Below are 17,622 nucleotides of genomic sequence, written 5' to 3' on the forward strand. Positions count from 1 at the left end.
ATCCCCGCATTGCAGCAGCTGCCGGGGGATTTTTGCTCTCCCGCTCCATGTCAGGCAGCTCTCGGCATGGAACCGCCCTCGTTGTTCTGGTTTGCTCTTTGGGAGATGTTTTCTTGGTGGGTTTTTTAGGCTTGGTTTCTAGAGGGGAGGTTTCTTCCTGATGGGCTGCACCAGGAGGCTGCGGGAGCTGCTGCTGGTTTTCGCCCCGCTGTGTTTTCCTGTTCGGATGCAATCCCGGCTCGAGCAGATTCCCCCCATGGAGAAGCCGGAGCCGCGGCTGCCGGGGGATGTTTTACGGCACCGCGGGTGGTGGAATGAACGGCGGGAGCTTCATGGTTCCTTCCAGGCCTCCACCGGCTCCTCCCGGGCCCCGGATACGGCGGGACCCCCCCGATGCCTTTTCTGACACTCGTCGATGGGCCGGGAAGGGCAGCGCTCGCTGCGGGCACCGCGCTCTGCCGATGCCATCGAGCGCCGCGCGAAGCCAGCGGGGCCGCACGAAGCCCTGCGGAACTGCAGCCCTTGCTGGGTCCGTCCGCATTCCCGTTACCACAGGAGAGCAGCGAAAGCCGAGCGCATTGTAAAACGCTTGGGATTGGGGCCTTTATCCCTTCCGCAGGGGCAGAGCCTGGCGTGGGCAGAGCCCTGATCCCTGATCCTTATCGAGATCTTGTGGACTTCAGAGAAATTAAACCCTAATTCCTCCTCGCTCTTGTGGTTTCCCGGAGGTAATTGCTGTTCCAAGCTCTGCCAAAGCTGCGGTCTCTGAGTAATTGGAGCGCGCGCGGATCTCGCTCCGATTACGGCTCGGCGGGGCCGGCGCGTGCTCGGGACGCGGCGGCTGCCGGTGCCGAGGGCCGGAGCGAGGCCCTGGACTCCGCGTGCCGGGAAGAGCCGGGGGCGGCAGCCTCGTCCCGCGTCCCTGGGCCAGGCCCGGCCTCGCGCTCCGCCGTCGCCCTCGGCCTCCTCTGCAGCTCCCGGAGCCCCGCGTCGCCCCGCGGAGCGGGGAAGCGGCAGCTCCCGGGGAAGCGGCGCGGGCCGCGCGCTCCCTGCGGCTCCCGCGGGCCCGGCCCGGCTGCGCAAGCCTCGCACGACACGCGGCGGTTTTTCGCCGAACGGAAGAGGAAGCCGCTCGTGGCAAGCGCTGGCCCCGCGTCCATCGCCCATCCCGCCGCTCCCGGGCTCCCGCGCTGGCGCTTCGGGCCGCACGGCCCCGAGGCGGCTCCGCTCCAGCCCCCGGAGCCGCGCGGGAGCGGAGGGCAGCGCCGAGCCCTCCGTCCACGGAACCGCGGGATGGGAAAGGCGGGTTTGTTTGCGCCTTCCGAAAGGGGAAGTGGTGAGAGGATTGAGCCAGAGCGGCCCCGGAGCGGAGCGGCTGCGCGGCGGCCGCTGCCCCGCTGAACCTCCGCTCGCTGCCGCCTTCCAGCACCGGCGCAGGAGCGGCGCCGTCGGGAGCGAGCGCCCGGGGACGGTGCATGGGGGAGATGCCCCCGGCCTGCAGGGTAAGTGACCCCGGCGCGAGCTCCGTCCCGCTGCTCCTCTTCCTCGAGGCCTCGCGAGGAAGCAACGGCCTTGAAGGGAAAACACGAGGTGTTGCCTTTGCTGGGCCTGCCCCTCCGCGCGCATTGGAGGGCAAAACCCGGCCCCCCGGGAGCCTAAACTGCCCCGGCCTCATTGAGGGGCTGAGGGCTGCACTGGGGCTGCTGCTAAACAGGAGCATCCGCTTGGGAGCAGCCAGGTGGGGACGGTGCATTCGGGGCATTTGGAGATGGGCCCCGTGCGCCTGAGAGCCCGGAGGGGCTGGGAAGCGCTTGGAGAAGGGTCCTCGCTGGGGACGAGTGGCACGAGGCGGGACGGGGGCTCCCGCCTTCCCTCTGCGTCTCGGCGCGAGGCCGAACGGCAGCGTCGAGCCCGTGCCCCGAACCGCTGCCCCGGGCTTCACCGCGACACTTGCTCCGGCTGACGCGTGACAGCGCGGAGGTGTTGGCGGAGCGGGGGGTCACGGCGCGTTGACGGCTCCGCTCCCGGACCGGGGCGCGGGGGCCGCTCGTCCCCGTTCCTGCTGCGGGAACCCCTGGCCCGTCACCCAGGTGGGAACGCTGGAGCCCAGGAATTTCCCGCTGGCTACAGCTCCCATCAGCTGATGCTTCTGACAAAACACTTGGCTCCTGCACTCCCCCCTTGGCAGCCCCTGGGCTGCAGCCGGCGGCGCTGCCTTAGTGCGCGCCGCGCTCTGCCCCGCTCCGCGCGCTGCCCCGCGCCGCGCCGGGGCCGGGGGGCTCCCAGATGTCGGACTCGCTGCTCAACCACTCGTGGCCGTCGTTCTCCAAGCGCTGGAGGAAGAGATGGTCCTTTAAGCGAGGTAACGGCCCGGGGGGAGATGCCGCGCGGGGCCGAGCGCCCAGGTAGCCCAGCGCGCTGGCCCGCTCCGGGCTGCTCCTCGCTGCGGGGCGGCCGTCACCGCTGCTCCTTCCCTTCGACGTCTCCCAGCGCTCGGGAACGGGTTAAGCGGCAGCCGCTGCTTTCGCAATGGATGCGGTCGCCGCCGGCAGCGCCGCCGCGGCCCCGGGCTCCGCGGAGGGCAGCGAGCGCCGGGGCAGAGCGCGGCGCGGGCGGCAGCACCGGGACGGCAGCGCCGGCACCAACCGGCGCCGCAGCCCCGCGGGGACCCCCGGAGCCTCCGCTGCGCTCCCTGCCCGGTTTTGGGGGGATCTTGAGTGGGTCGTCCCCGCTCCCACCGCGCCAGGGCCCTCCTGGCGCTCGGGCAGGGGCCCTGTCCCTCCGCGGGCACAAAACGCACCCAAAACCAGGGCCCCTGGACGCGATAAGGCGGCCGCTCCGGCCCAGCGCGTGCCGGGCCGCTTATCTGCCGAGCGGCGGCTGCTGCCCGTGCCAAGGCCGCGGGCTCCGCAGGGGCTTCATCCCGCCGCTCCGGAGCGCCTGGAAGGGCAGAGGGTGCTGGGCTGCAGCCCGGGCTGCGCCTCAATGGTTTTTGGTTCTTCTCCGCGACGCTCTTGGTGCTTTCCCAGGCGTCTCGTGCTGGGAAATGCCCCGACGCTCCGGTCCTTCCTTCCTGCTGGGCCTGTTCCACCTCACACCGCAGTCCAGCACCTTTCCCCCCGGGAAGCGCGGGGAGGGCTCGACGCCGCCTGCACGGATGGCGCCCGCGCGTTCCCGCCGCATCCCGCGAGGAAGGGCCCCCGGAGCGGAGCCGAGACCCCCGGACCCTCCCTGCCCGCCCCGCGCGGCCGCTGCCGGCGGCTCCGTCCTTCCTCCCGGCTCCGTCTTTCCTCCCGGCTCCGCGGCGGTCGCCCTGCCAGGAAGGCGGCCCCGGCGGCCGCGGCTCTGCCTTGGGAATTCCTCCGAGGAGGCTCCCCGCGCAATCACCTTTTATGGTCCCCGGGCAGAGGCGAGTTAAGCAACCGCGCGGCCTAATCTGCTTAGTGTTGCCTTGAGGCAAACAGAGCGGCGCTCTTGAGAGTGTCACGTTGTCATCCCGCCTCCAGCCCGGCCGAGGAGCAGGGAATTCTGTCGTCCCGCGGGCAGAGACGCCCCATCCCCAAGAAGGAGCCCCGGCTCCAGGAGCCCGAAGAGGCCCTTGGTGGCCCTTGGTGCCGGCGGCCGCCCGGCTCGTGGGCGCAGGGCCCTGGTGACCCCCGTTCCCGTGTGCTCCGCACTGCCCTTCCCTGGCTCATCCCGCCGGAACCCCGGAGCGTTTCCCGCTCCGTCCACGCCGCGGGGCCCTGCGCACAGGCTGGGGGTGCGGGGAGCTCACGTTGCCTAAAATGGTCTCTGTGGCGCCGCGCGGCTGATTTATCGTGTGCTGAGCGGCGGCTCCGCGGGGCTGCCGAGCGGCTCGTGCCGCAGCCGGTGCCGTGTCCGGGTCCGGAGCCCCGCGTGGCGCGGACGGAGCGCGCGGATCGTTCCCCAGGCCTCCGCGGAGCCGCTGCTGCCTCCCTGCGCGGGAGCCACCCCAGGGGTGCGAGCGGCTCCGTCTCGGCAGCCTGGCCCCAACCCCGCTGCGAGGATGGAAAACACGTCGCTTTGGGCAGCTCCGGCTGGGAACGGGCTCCGGCCTCTCCCGGCTCCATCCCTGCAGCCTCCCGGGGCTCCGCTCCGCAAGGCGCCTTCCCAAGGCAGCAAAACTCCTTTGCTTCCTTCCTTGGAGGTAACTTGTACGAGGGGGAGCAAAACGCACCTTCTCCCCGGGACCTTCCCAGCCTCCTGGCTGCTCCGGAGGCCGCTGTTCCCGCTGTTCCCGGTGTTCCCGTGTCTTTGCTCCAGGTTTTAGTGACTTTTCTTTGCTGCCGTCTCTGGCTGCTGGCTTTTCTCAAGCGCTGGGCTCGTTGCACTGCTCGTTCATGGCAAAACACTGACTGTTGGTCACGGAGCAGCGCCGTTCCCAATGGGATGTGCTGAGCCCCTGCGGGTTCCGTGTTTCGGACAGACCCTTCCAGCCGTGGAGCGAGGCCAGTTCGCGGGTCCTGGGCAGGAATTCAAACTCTGCCACTTTCCCAGCAAAGCTGTTTAAATTTTCACTGCTCTTATAGCTAGAAAACCCTTCACTAAAGTAGCACCTTGAAGGAGCGTTTCCTTTCGTGTGTCATTTACGGCCCTTTGCATTAAATCAACCAGCGTGTTTAACCCCCGCGGGCCCCTCCGAGCGCCTGCGGCCGTTGCAGCGGGATCCACGGCGCAGCCCTCCCGCGTTCGCTGCCTTTTCTCCTTGGCACCGGCTATTTCTGGCTGCAATGTGTGGCATTAAACCCCCCAGCAGGACCTACCACTTCCAGGGGGGTGTTTTTAGCTATATTTTGCTCACGCTGATGTTTTCAGCCGCGACTTTTCCGGATCAGGCCGGGTTTCCAGCGGTTTCCCTTCATTCCCGTTGGGTCGGCCTGGCATCTTGCCGTGTCCTGCTCTTGTTCTCCCGCGCAGGGAAAACCCCCGTGCGTCGCACGCGCCCGGCACCGGCGCTGCCGGATTAGACACCAGGAGGGTTTTCTGCTCCGAGTAGCTCCCGCCTCCGGGCCGGCCGGGTCTCCATGTGGCTCCTGTCTCCCGCAGGCTCCGAGGGCAAGCCGGCCTTGCGGGAATTCAGCGCCCGCAGCGCTGCGGCCTCGCGGAAGAGCGTCCGGCCCTCCCTGACCACGGAGCAGGGCTCCTCCAGGAGCGTGGCCGAGGAACAGGCAAGTGTCCTGCTCTGCTGCCGCTCCCGGCGGGCTCTTTGCCGGGAAGCGGGCCGGGATGCGGGAAGGGCGGCCGGGCCGGCGCGCTGAGCTGCGCCCCCCTCGCAGGACTCGTCCCTGGAGCTGGACGTCGCCGCCGCAGACGCGCACAGCAGCACTGAGGACCTGCTCGCGGACTCCGCTCTCCATGGCACGGAGTATTTCCGAGATCTGGGATTCCTGAGCGCAGCGGCAGAGCCCGCGGCGCCGCCCGAGCCGGCTGCCCGCACCGCATCCACCTCCTGCCCGCGTGAGGAGACGCCGAGGGCTCTGAGCACAATGTCTGTGGACATCACGTTTTCCAAGCCCGTCTCCTGCTCGGTGCGTTCCGGGGAGGCCGAGCGCCGCTTCCCGAACAGCGACTGCGTTTCCCCGTGCGCAGCGGCTCTGCAAGAGGGACCTGGCACCTCTGAGTGCCCCGGAGCGCCGGGCAGAGCCCTGGAGCCGCAGGAGGCCGCGGAGACCTTCCCCACGCTCGTGAGATCCATGTCCACGTCCCGGAGACACAGCTGGGAGAGCCCCGCGTCGCCGCCGGGCTGCGAGCGCAGGTAGAGCCGGGCCGGAGCCGCGTCCCACGCGGGGCCAGGGTGCTGCATGGAGCTGGGATGCTGCACGGGGCCGGGATGCTCCATGGAGTGCTGCACAGGGCTGGGATGCTGCACGGAGCTGGGATGCTGCATGGGATCCAGGTGCTGCACGGGCCCGGGATGTTCCGCAGGGCCGGGATGCTCCGCAGAGCCGGGATGCTCCATGGCCAGGGCCCTCGTGCTGCCCCAGCCCCGGCTGCTGCTGCTGGAGGGTCCCCCCTGCGGCTTGGGATCTACCGAGGTGGCTGGAAACCTCCTGCTCGCCCCAGGATAACGGGCACTGCGGCAGCAAGAGGCTTTGACGTCTGCTTAGCAATAGGAAGAGCCTCTTCTGCCCGTGGGGCTGGGAAGAGGGTCTGTCTTTGGGCAGGGGGCACAAAACTCTGCCCAGGGGAACCCTCGAGCAGCACCAGCCGCCCCAATGTGCCCCAGCCCAGGGGCAGTTCTGTAGGGGCAGGACGGTGGGGCTGTGTCCCATGTCCCGTGGGCTGTGACGCCGTGGGCTGTGTCCCATGTCCCGTGGGCTGTGTCCCGTGTCCCATGGGCTGTGTCCCATGTCCCGTGGGCTGTGATACCGTGGGCTGTGCCCCGTGTCCCGTGGGCTGTGACGCCGGCACCGCGCCGTGCTCCGTCCCATCCCCGCGGCTCGGCCGGGCGTTTTCGCCCCCGCGCTTTCCCTCCCGACCAACATATCCATCCCGCTGCTGCCTACGCCTTAGGTGCAAGCCCGCGACGACTATTTTCCCCCCTCCTTATAAGATACCCTAAAATCATCCCAGCCTGAGGTCTGGACCACTCTTCTTGGAGCTCAGGCTTCGCTTTGCTGCCGCGCTGCTGCAGAACAGCCGGTTCACGCTGTGCAACAGGCGCACAAGCAACAGCGGCGCAGGGCGGCTGTCACCACGTCCCCTCGCTGTGCAGTGGAGCCCACGTGGGTGCAGGGCTGGGGAAGGGCCACGTGCCCCTATGTCCCCTCAACAACAGTGTCCCCCCCCTGTGACTGGCAGCAGTGACAAGTGACACTGATCCGCACACAGAGGCCGCTGGTGACACTAAGATCCCCCCTGGGCCTTGTCCATGGTTTTGCTCCCATGTTGGCACTGCCACAGCACCCAGTGTCCAGGGAACCGCGGAGCACCGGGAGGGCTGTTTTCCCCCTCATTTTTCCATAAAAAGCATTCCCAGGCCGGGCTCGCTGAGCCGCCCTGCGCCTCTCTCCCGAACCAGGTTCAGCCTCGACGCCACCGAGCTGGGCAGTGACCTGGAGCAGGAGGACGTGGCCGGGGGGGCCCCGTCCCGCGCGCGGCCCCTCGTGTCCCTGCAGCGGCGCCCGCGGGGCGGCACCGTCATCCAGGTGCAGATCGGGCCGCTGCGGCCCCGCGCGGAGCACGCGGTGAGTGTCCGCGCGGATCCCTGGATCCAGTTTAAAACCAGCGCGGAATTGCACGGCAAAGGAATTGCGCAGCGGTGCCACGTGTCTTCCAGTAAGACACGGGGAGGACCTTGGGGCACAAAGGATCAAGAATGTCCGTGACTTTTTACTCCTCCAGGAATGCGGCAGCAATGGGAAGAGGCTGAGGTCGAGGTCTGCGCCCTCCGCCTGCGCTGAGGCGTCCTCGCCGCGCGGCGTCAGCGCCCCTTTGCCGGCCGTGCAAGGTTCGTATGTGCATCCGCAGCAGCGAATGGATCCAAAACACAGCCATTTTTTGTGATTAAGAAGACACAAAACTGGCGATGTAGCCTCTGGAAGCCCAGACATCCTCTGCCCTTCCCTTCCCAGGAGCTCCCAACAAAGTCACGCTGACTTTGAGTTTGTTCCAGGTGCAGCCCGAGGGCAGACGTGCCCGTCTCCGGGGCCACATTGCCTTGGAGCCTGTCTGTGGCCACGGCACTGCTCCAGGATGGTATCCTAGGAACAAAATGCATCATCTGCTCTTAAATGCCCTCCTAAGGAGGCCTTATGAGCCTGAGGACAGAGAAATCCCTGCTCACAAGATCTTTCCTTAGCTCCAGCTCTTATTGCTGCAGAAGGTGGTGACAGGGCTTGGTTCATACGAGTGTGTCCCAGCTGACCTCGTCAGCACCACAGCTGATGCAAACTTAATTGGGGGCCAGTGCTGGGATTTATTAAGCTCTCCCACTTGTGAGGACCAGCCTGGGAGGTGAGGGGGAAGCTGGCTGCCATGGGGGTCCCCCTTGTTGCCCCCTTGTTGCAAACAGGATGCTCAGAAGTCACACAGAAAGGAGGGATAACACAGAAAGGAGGGATAACGCAGAAAGGGGATGCAGCCTTTCCCTCGCTCCGAGCATCCCTCTCACCAGCAAAGGCAGAGTTTGAACCTAGAAGGATTATCGGGGTCTAGCTGTGTAGCTTGAAACGTGGTGCTGGGCAAAGCAAGGCAGAATCCCTCCTGAGGGCATTTTGTGTTCCAGGTGTGGAGCCCCCTGCTCTGGAGATGCTGGAGAAGGACCACGTGTCCCCAGACCACGTGTAGGTATCGTCAGCCCTGGCCGCGCTGGCTCGTCTGGGATCCCCAAGCACATCTGAGCCCCTGGAGATCCCATATAGAATCACAGAATTCCTATCAATCCTTATCGTATCAGACCTTAAGGCCGATCCTGCTCCAAGCTGGGCTGGGCAGTTGGTCATAACGTGGCGCGTGACGCTTCATGGGGAGCAGAACGGGTTTGAAGGGCCTTTTCTAATCCCTCCTTTTCCTTTTGCCTCATCCTGGGCAGGCTGATCGTGCAGCAGGTCCTGCAGGAGCTGAAGCAGTATCATGGGTGAGTGTTTGGGAGTGGGAACCACGGCTTGGGAATGGGATCTGCCCCCTCGCACGAGAGCATCCCGCATTGCCCCGGCTCCTCTCCGAGCGCAGGGCTGGAGCTCCCATGTCCCTGCACAGCGCCGTGGAGGCCACGGGCCCCATCTGGCAAATGACACACAATCCTCCAGGGACAGATCCCTCGAGCCTTGTAATCGCTGGATTCTTCCCACGTTTCTCAAACTGGGGTGAAATCGCAAGGGGAAGTCGCCCTGTCCTTGCCTGTCCTGTCACCCTACGCACAATGTGACTGCCCGTTCCCCGAAGCCGGGGCCTTTCGTATGACCCACAAGTTCTGCTCTCGTGTTTCGAGCTGCGTCTCCGCTGCCTTCTCCCCGCACAGGGCGAAGCAGAGAGCGTGTGTGCGAGAAAGCAGCGCCGCTTCCCAGCAGAACCTCACGTGGTTCGAGTTCCTGTCTAATGAGTAAGTGAGTCCCGAGCCAGGCAGGCGCCTCGTGTCCCCGAGCGCATTCGGATTCCTGGTCCCCCTCCACCGAAGCTCTACGGCCCTGCTCATCCATGGGCAGGATGCTGGTATCAGCCAGGACTGGGCCTTGGTTGTGCATGGAAGTGGTCAAAAACATAGAGACAGCCAGAAATGGCACAGATAATTTGAAAGCTCAGCTCCATATTTGCAAATTTCCCTGTGAAAGACATGACTGATGCTGAACGTGATCCTTGTGGGATGGAAAAGTCAGAGATGGGGTCCTAAAAACATGTCAGGCGCATTCCATGGGTGATCCACGAGAGCTCTGTGTGCCTGGTTACCTTCCCCATGGCTAAAAGTTTGGGGGGACTTTTTTCAGAAATGAGGACAGCGGGAAGGCGGATAAAGCAGAGAGAGGCACGAAGGTGATGCGGCGCCTGAGTTCCCTGCGGAGCCGAGTCACGGGGTCCTGGCAGAAGGATAAGGTAAGGGAGAGACGCGGAATTTTCAGGGAGTTTGCTGAGTTCTCCGAGTAGGAAACACAATCTGGCCCAAGTAGTGTGTTGGACGGCTTTGGGACGGCCTCTGTGCTCATCAGCAGATGTAGTGACTTCTAGTATTACGCACTGGACAAACCGATGCCTGATTTTCAGTGCCTTTGGGAAGGTATTTGGGAAAGCCACTTGAATCCCAAGGACTCAGGCACTGTGGGGCCTTTGTGCTTGCTGTGGCCACCTCTCCTCATGCTCGTTTTTATCGTGAGGAAAAGGGGTTTTGGGGAGAGCAAGTCCTTTAACGGAGCTGTGTTTTCTCTCCTCCAGGGTAAGAACAAAGAGCAGCCCAAAGAGAAGGAGAAAGAACCAAAGGAGCCAAAAGAGAGGTGGAAAGAGATCAATGGGCACCAGCTTGTGCCAGGGGTGTTCTCCAGCTGCACCAGCTGCTCGCTGTGTGCCAAACCTCTTGGGAATAAAAGTGCTCTGCAGTGCCTGAGTGAGTACGGCTGCCACCACCGGCTCCGCCACCCCCTGCCCAAGCAGCCTCATCCACTGCTTCACTTTCTGCCTGCCTTCCCCGTGCCCCACCACCCTGCTTGGCCTGGCTTGGCTCTGCTCCGGACAGACCGAACGAGCTCCACATCCCACCTGGCATTAGCTTGTCCTCATGATCTTTGGCCACCTGAGCATTTCCTGCCCTATTCCCAAAGGGAGCCTTCCGGGTCAACTCCTCCTTCCACCAAGTTCTGCTTTGCCCAAGCTCCTGCTGCCTGAGTCTGGCTGCTCTTTAAGCTCTTTTTCCCCAAACACGGCAATGTCAGCTCCGCCACCACCCCACAGCTGGGCGCAGGGTTCCCTAGAGCACCCAAAGCTTCATTAGCCGACCCCAACGTGCTCCGTGGAGCTGCAAGGGCCACGTTGCTGCTTTGCATTCGTAGCACACACGAGCGGCACCGGCTCCTTTGCTGGAGCTCCCCGTGGCAGAGGGCACACGCGGGCTTCGCTGCACGGGCCCACGGGCAGCCCCTGCCCCTGCTCTTCAGGACAGGCGCTCAGGGCACTGAAGAACATTTTCTTTCCAGAGGGATTGTCTGTGCGCAGAATAAATCTTTTGGAAAGGAGAGACTTGCTCTCTTTCTCTACCCTGTATCCTCAAGCAATGCTCACTCTCAAGTAGGAGGCTCTCAGAGGATTTAAGGTCAGTAAAAACCTTCCCGGGACAGAAAAGAACTGGCTGCCCTTGGACACGTGTTGAGGAGCAGGAGGGCAGCGTTTCTGGAGGGACATTGAGAAGTGTAGTGAACATTCTGCAGGTTGCAGCCAAGGACAGCAGGGAACTGAGTTGGAGCACGTGCTCCATGGGTGCTTGAGGATGTGAGAGCAGGAAGAGTCATGCCAAGGCCTTACTCCTGTTTTCCCAAGGAGCTTCATGGCCCGCTGCTGCACAGGGAGGTTCTGGCTCCACGAGGATGCGGTTGGTCACTGGTTGGTGGTCACGGCTCAACATATCGCGTGGGAATGCGTGGGAACGCGTGGGAACGGCGCCCGCTGCGGTACCCCTGGCCTCGGCTCTGAGCCCTGCTGGGAGGAATCTGTGTTTCTGAGTCGTGCTAACATTAAGGAGAAAAACTGCAAGGTGACGGATGAGCCGGACGCCCCCGGGGCTCTGTGACACCCCGTCTGGCTTTCGGGGCACAGCTTGTTTTCCTGTGTCCCCTCGGTGGTGGCTTGAACCGAGCAGCTGTGCAGCGCTCGGAGGTGCTTGTTAAAGTTATCGGCCTGTCTCTGGTCGGGTCTGGGTTGGGACCTGCCGTCCGACAACCGTTACTCCGAGAGCGCCCGTGTTTGGGCGATGCCGACCGCGGACACCTCTGCAAGCCCCGCTGGGCACCGGAGCCGATGGCTGCGATCCGCAGCCCCCGTTCTTGCAGCACGGAGCGGCGCGGGGTCTCCACAAAAGGAGATTTGGGGCCGGGCTGTCATTCCCGCTGTTCCGCAGGGAGAGCGGCTCCGTGGGGTCGCGCCGAGCTGCGGTTCGTGGCCAGCAGCCGGGAACAGGCGGCTGCTCCGCGGCTCTGCTCCCGCCGCGGCCGTCCGGCTCTGTCCACCTCACTGTCGGGTGCTCATGTTTATTTGTTATCTCCATGGTGTTTTTAACGGCAGCACCACCACGTGGTGGAAGGCAAAACAGGCTCCTCCAAAGAAAATAATATAATAAATGGTAAAGGAGAGGGATGAGCTGAAGGCAGAGAGGAAGGATGGGGGGACAGTGAGGCCCTCGGGACACGCAGGGTCAGGCGGCGACCACGACTGTGACGAGGTAGAGACAAGAGCTCTCCTTGTGCCAGGAGTGACAGCAGAGCCGAGCGCTTCATTCGGCACAAGTGGTGCTGAATTTGTGTTTGAAATTTGTATTTCTTCTGCTAGGGCCGCAGCGTTTCTGCTGCGGCGTGTGTCCGGAGCGCGGATGCGAGACGGTTTCTGCAGCTTCCGAGGGTGGCAGGGATGAAAAGCAGAGGAATGCTCACGGAAACCGGGATGTCAACAACCGCGGCCACCCAAACTTCACTGTTGTGTAGCCTTCGAGAGAGCCGCTTGGGTTGTTGTTCACCTGGAAACGCGACAGGCTCCCTTTGCTGCCAAGGGTGGAAAAGGTTCTGCGCCCAAATTAATCCTTTCGCATAAACTCTGGAAGCGTGTTTATAGAACAGGAGTTAGATGAATCCCAGGAAAGCCCTGGCAGGAGGAGAGCTCTCCGAGCGGGCCGTGCCGGGGAGGGGACGCCGCGGCGCAAAGGGATCGCTCCGTGCCGGCGACCCCAGCTCGAGCACGGGGGCCAACGTGGCTCTAGGGGCGCATCGCCGGCCCCGAAAGCTCCCCAAATTGCAGCTAACGCGTTCAGAAGGCTTCAAACGAATCCTTCTCTTTGCAAAGGCAAAAGATTTGTTGGATCTTCACGAAAAATGCAGGCAGAGGGCTGGGACATCCCCCAGCCGGCTGTCCTAGGCCGACTCGCGCTGGCTGCAATGGGGTGAGTTGCAACAAGGGGTTGCAACAGGCGACAGGGCTGCTTGGAAGCAACTTGCAGGGCGCTTCCTTCCTCCTCGCAGCGTCGCGGGTAGCGGCAGGACACGGCTCTGCAGTCAGCACAGACTGTTTCCTTCCATCTGCGAAGGAAACAGGCCAAAATATCGCTTGGTTGGGACTGGAAATGCAGAGCGTGAAGTTCACCTCTTTGCAGCCGTCTCTGAGCACTTTTGCTTTTGGATTCCTGGTGCAATAAGCAGCTCTTACGAGAAGCAGAGGCTTGGCTTGCAGTAAGGAGCCGCTGCCTGGTTTTATGTTATGCAGTTTTTTGTATTATGCAGTTTTTTTTGCTGCTAGCCCGCTCAGAGGCCAGAGAAATCTAAAAAGCAGCAGGCAACCTGAAGCTTGCATTTCTGGAAAGAAACACAACTGCCAAAAAGCTGCTATTTTGGGGAAAAAGAGATTTGGCTGCGGTAACATGATGACAGTGATAAATGGACTGGGAGTCCCACTTGGAATAAACGATTACTGACAGGAGTCCAAATAAAACAGGCAAAACCAGAGAGACTATGGGCTAATGCTGTTAAAAAGCCAACAAAGCAGGATGTAAAGCAACTGTGAAAGCGGTCGATGGTTTTGGTTTCAGAGGGAACGCTGACTGAACTACGAATCTGCTGACATGGAGCTGGCCCTGCTCAGCACTCCCTGCAACCCTGGGGGTTTACAGAGGGAGCTGCAAAACATTTTACTCGAGTCCTTCTCATTTTCTGCTTTTCACTTTTGTCTCCTATCTGGGCGGTATTGCCTTTGCCTGGAGGGTGTCCAAGCTGCTCTCCCGCGCCTTCCCTTATAAAACCTCAGGATCTCAAAGACTTGGCCTGAGAAACGCGTAAGCTGATCGGGTGGTAATCTACCCACCTCGACCAGGGAGAGGCGTTTTATTCTCACTGCTAATTAAACAGAATTAGGAAGTGGGTGCTATGCTCTTCGCTGCGACCCAGGCCTTAGCTCCAAGCCACGGCGTGCTCGTGCGCGCTGCCGCGGCAGATTTTCCTGTGATTTTTGCGGAGATGCCCCGGGGGCGGCCGTGCAGCACAGGATGTTCTCTGCGAACGCGGCTCTTGGGCAATCTGCGGTGCTTTGCCTCTGTGTTACAGCAAAGCACCAGGTTTGAAGCGCCTGAGGGTTGATCGGTCAGCACGTGGCAGGCAGCTGTTTACCCCCAGATCGCTTCGTGTCCTGATCATTTCCTTGTATTACTTTAGTGCTGAGAGGCCCCAATAAAGGACTGGGACCTCGTTGTACTTGGTCCTGTACAGGAGCAGAACAAGAGAGAACATTTCTGAAAGGCTTGCAACTATTGGATAAATAAATATATATCTATATATATATACACATATATGTGATGGATAAATAAATATATATCTATATATACATATATGTGAAATGGGGTCACAGCATGGAAGCAAGAGAGCATATTGGTCCCGTGGTAGTCTGTGGTTTCGCAGGCCCTTTCAGAGCAGTGCTGGAGAGATGGAGGGTTTGCAGAGGAGGGTGTGTTATAAATAATGCGCGTGTTGCGTTTTCCAGCGTGCTGGCAAACACGGATAACGTTCGTGGTGCAGGAGACCGGCGATGGGGATGGTGTTGTTGGAAGCCCCTGGCAGCGGCGGCTGTAAACGCGGTGCGGATCAGCCCGGGCTTCCCTGACGGAGCAGGGATCGGGCAGAAATCCCAGATCCAGTGTGGGCCCGGGGCAGCCCGTGGAGCCGCCGCTGCCGGAGAGCGGCTCCCCCGGGATGTCCCGGCCTCCCGGAGCCGCCTCTCCCGGGAGAGCAGCGTGGGGAGGGATGCGGCGGCTCCGGGCACCGCACCCGGCTCCAGCCTCCCGGGGGGATGAGGGGACGCGCGGGCTCGTGGCGGGGGTCACGCTGAGACGCGTGGGCTCGTGGGGGGTCGCGCGGGCTCGTGGGGGGGTCGCGCGGGCTCGCGGGGGGGTCGTGTTGAGGAGACGCGTGGGCTCGTGCCGGGGGTCGCGCCAAGCGCGGGCTCGTGGGGGATTGCACGGGCTCGTGGGGGGTCGCGCCAAGCGCGGGCTCGTGCCGGGTCGCGCGGGCTCGTGGGGGCGTCACGGTGAGACGCGCGCGCTCGTGGCGGGTCCCGCGGGCTCGTGGCGGGGGTCGCGCTGAAAAGCGCTCGCTCGTAGCGGGTCGCGCGGGCTCGTGGGAGGGTCGCGCGTAGGAGACGCGCGGGCTCGTGGGGGGGGTCACGCTGAGAAGCGCGCGCTCGTGGCAGGTCGCGCGGGCTCGTGGGGATCACTCGCAGTAGACGCGCGGGCTCGTGGGGGTCGCGCGGGCTCGTGGGGTTTCGCGCGCGCTCGTGGGCGGGGGTCGCGCGGGGGGGGGGGCACCGCCCTCTCCCCCTCCCTCCCCTCCCCTCGGCGCACGCGCGCGGCCTCTCCCCGGTCGCCGTTTCGCTTCCGGGCCGCGGCGGCGCTTCCTGTTGCTGCGGCGGCGGCTCGGAGCGCGCGAGCGGCGGCGGCGGCGGCGGCTCCCCGGGGAGGCCGGTAAGAGACGGGGCCTCCGCGCGGCCCGGCCCGGCGCTCCGCAGGCCCCGGGGGCGGCCCGGGCGCAGCCCGCAGCGCGCTCCGGTGAAGGGAGCTGCGTGGTGCCGAAGCCGCGAGTGACCCGCCTCAAACAGCCCCGCTGCGGACCCGTCCCCCCGTGGGGAAGCCCCGGGTGGGGCTGCCGGCTTGTAGGTTGGAGCGCTTGGAAGTGCTGGAAAAGGAGCCCCCGCAGGGAGCCGGGAGCAGCGAGGGGCTTTGGGGAGGGCTCGTGAATAAACTGGGTTTGTAAGGAGTGCCGGTGTGGTGTTTGGGTTCGCTGCCCTGAGAAATAAGGGGAATAACAAATAATGCGCAAAGAGTTTGTGCTGTGGCTTCATTGTTGTAACGTGTTTCTACAAAAACCTGAGAACGAAACCAGCTCGCTCCCAGTTGTTGCCCCCCGCCCTTTAAAGCTTTTCGCCTTTATTCGGCATATTTTTAAAACCTTTAAAGTTATGAAGTGCTCATAAGATCCTCCTTGCTATGGTTAAAAATACACAAGCGTGTGAGCTGTGGCTGTGACCCCGGAGCCGTCGGGTGCTGCGTGGTGCGGTTCCACCTAATGTTTACCCACCAAATAGTTCAGATACCTTTTGTGATGGTCACACCTGCTGCTTCGGCCCTGCCGCAGGGCCCCGGAAAACAGGGAAGGGTTCGGGGGGAGAATCCACACGGCGCTGACCACCCCTTCAGGACAACATCCTAATGTTACTTAGGAAGAGAAAGCCCGTCCGCCACAGGGTGCACTTTATTAGGAATGATATAAAATGTTCTAAGCAGTCTCCCTGGTATTTTGATAGTAACAACAGCAACACAGAAAATAATTCGTAGGTTGTTTATGAAGAGCAAGAGGAATGTTTTAAGAGGGAAACTGAAACCTAATAATTTGGGGTTGTTGCTGTCTAGTGTGGACTGTTTCTGACTGTATCTTGTCACTCTGCACTTCTCCAGTCTTTGGTTTCTGCCTTTGCTCAATGAGGCGTCTTAGCAAAATAAACAGTAGTTGCTAAAGCCATGAGGGCAAAAATTAAATCTGTTCAGAATTCGTGAGGATACGTGACCTGGTTTTACCGAGTTCCAGTGAAACTCCTCCTCTTCCTGCTTTTTCTGGAATGCGGTAGTTTGAAACGTGTCTTGGGGGTTGTGTTGTGCGTCTTCACGTGTAGGATCAGGAAAAAATGTTAGTTTTACAGGAGGAGGTTTTGACCACAGCTCATTTCTGATCGTTGGATTTGATAGTGGATTTGCCTTAGCATTAAGCATGTTCAAACACCTCGTATCGTTAGAATCAGCACTAAAGGCTGTCTTCGTTTGAGGTTAATTTCAATCTGCCATTAAAAAATAGATATATGATTGGGGAAAAAAAAAAGTTAATAGTTAAATTTTAGGTTAATTACAGCATATCTAAGTGTCAATCTGCAAGTGGCTGTTGAAGAGTTATTTTACGGGCAGTATTGTTCCATACCAAAGGTTGGGTCATAACGTTCGTAATATTTGGTGAGTCAGAGGTTTGTCCTGGGATTCGGTTCTGGGAGACGTTTCTGGGGCCTGGCCGGTGTCCCCGCCGGGTGCTGCCGCTCTGCCCTTGGCTTTGGCTCCTGGCCCTCCTGGTCCCTGTGGATCAGCGCGTGGCTCCGGGGCAGCGGAACGCCCGGGAATGCCGGGAAAACGCTCTGGAGCAGCTACCTGCGAGTTGTTATTTCTGAGCCTTTGGGAAGGCGTCTCATTAATAAGCAACGTTCTGATTATTCTACCAGAAATCGCTTTCATTATCATGAACAGGGTGTTTTGTGCTGTTTAGCCAATGCCACAGATGCAGTGACGTCCCCTAGGAAGCAGAGGAGGACAACGGGGTGCTGCTAAAATGCTCAGAGTAATCACAAACGGCTTCATTTAAACCCAGAAACCACTAGGCTGGTTTTACTTAATTCCTCCTTCTGTTGGTGGGAATGATTCCTGCTAACCTTATGATACAGGGAAGAAAATTCTTCCCATCTGCCTCTCTTAAAGTTAGGTATCTTTTATTTTGTATCCTTCTACAACGATTCTTCTGATATATTTCTATTCTTAAATATGAAAGTCTTCAAAGTAGGATTGGTTTTACTAATCATTAATGAGGGGGGAAATACTGAACTTAATCACTAAAGTTATGTGTCAAAGAATACAAATGTGCAGTCAGAGTTTGAATAGTTGGTTATGGAGTGCTGGATTGCACAATTCTAGAGAACAAAATAACTTCAGGTTTATCATAAAATCCTACTGTAAACTGTTATAAATTTTTATATGTATATAACTAGACTTTTTGTATAATCTACCTCCAAAATGTATATCAAATCATAAATATATATATACAAATGTCAATAAATCTCTGAGAGCATGAGTAATAATTATGAAAAAAAACAGTTCTAAGTGAGAATTAGCCAGGAGCC

The 17,622-nt window shown here is 61.0% G+C and overlaps 2 protein-coding genes across 2 annotated transcripts in view; both read left to right on the forward strand.

Annotated features, from left to right (window-relative positions):
- Positions 1-2,286: 2,286 nt before the first annotated feature.
- On the forward strand, positions 2,287-7,424 carry LOC148594287 (uncharacterized). The gene is made up of 5 exons (XM_088527168.1): positions 2,287-2,362; positions 5,068-5,189; positions 5,298-5,776; positions 7,043-7,299; positions 7,366-7,424. The coding sequence occupies exons 1-5, from the start codon at positions 2,287-2,289 to the stop codon at positions 7,422-7,424; spliced, it is 993 nt and encodes a 330-aa protein (XP_088383294.1).
- An 817-nt stretch (positions 7,425-8,241) lies between these two features.
- ARHGEF18 (Rho/Rac guanine nucleotide exchange factor 18) overlaps positions 8,242-17,622 on the forward strand; it is a 29,162-nt gene continuing 19,781 nt past the window's right edge. Inside the window, exons 1-5 of the mRNA XM_088527145.1 lie at positions 8,242-8,306; positions 8,555-8,599; positions 8,984-9,064; positions 9,447-9,552; positions 9,889-10,057. Coding sequence (XP_088383271.1) covers positions 8,272-8,306; positions 8,555-8,599; positions 8,984-9,064; positions 9,447-9,552; positions 9,889-10,057 — 436 coding nt within the window. The 5' untranslated portion in view covers positions 8,242-8,271. The remainder of the gene's footprint in view (positions 8,307-8,554; positions 8,600-8,983; positions 9,065-9,446; positions 9,553-9,888; positions 10,058-17,622) is intronic.

Source organism: Tinamus guttatus, unplaced genomic scaffold (genome assembly GCF_059628265.1).
Source record: "Tinamus guttatus ecotype Peru unplaced genomic scaffold, ASM5962826v1 Tinamus_guttatus_pri_ptg000261l, whole genome shotgun sequence".
NCBI lineage: Eukaryota > Metazoa > Chordata > Aves > Tinamiformes > Tinamidae > Tinamus > Tinamus guttatus.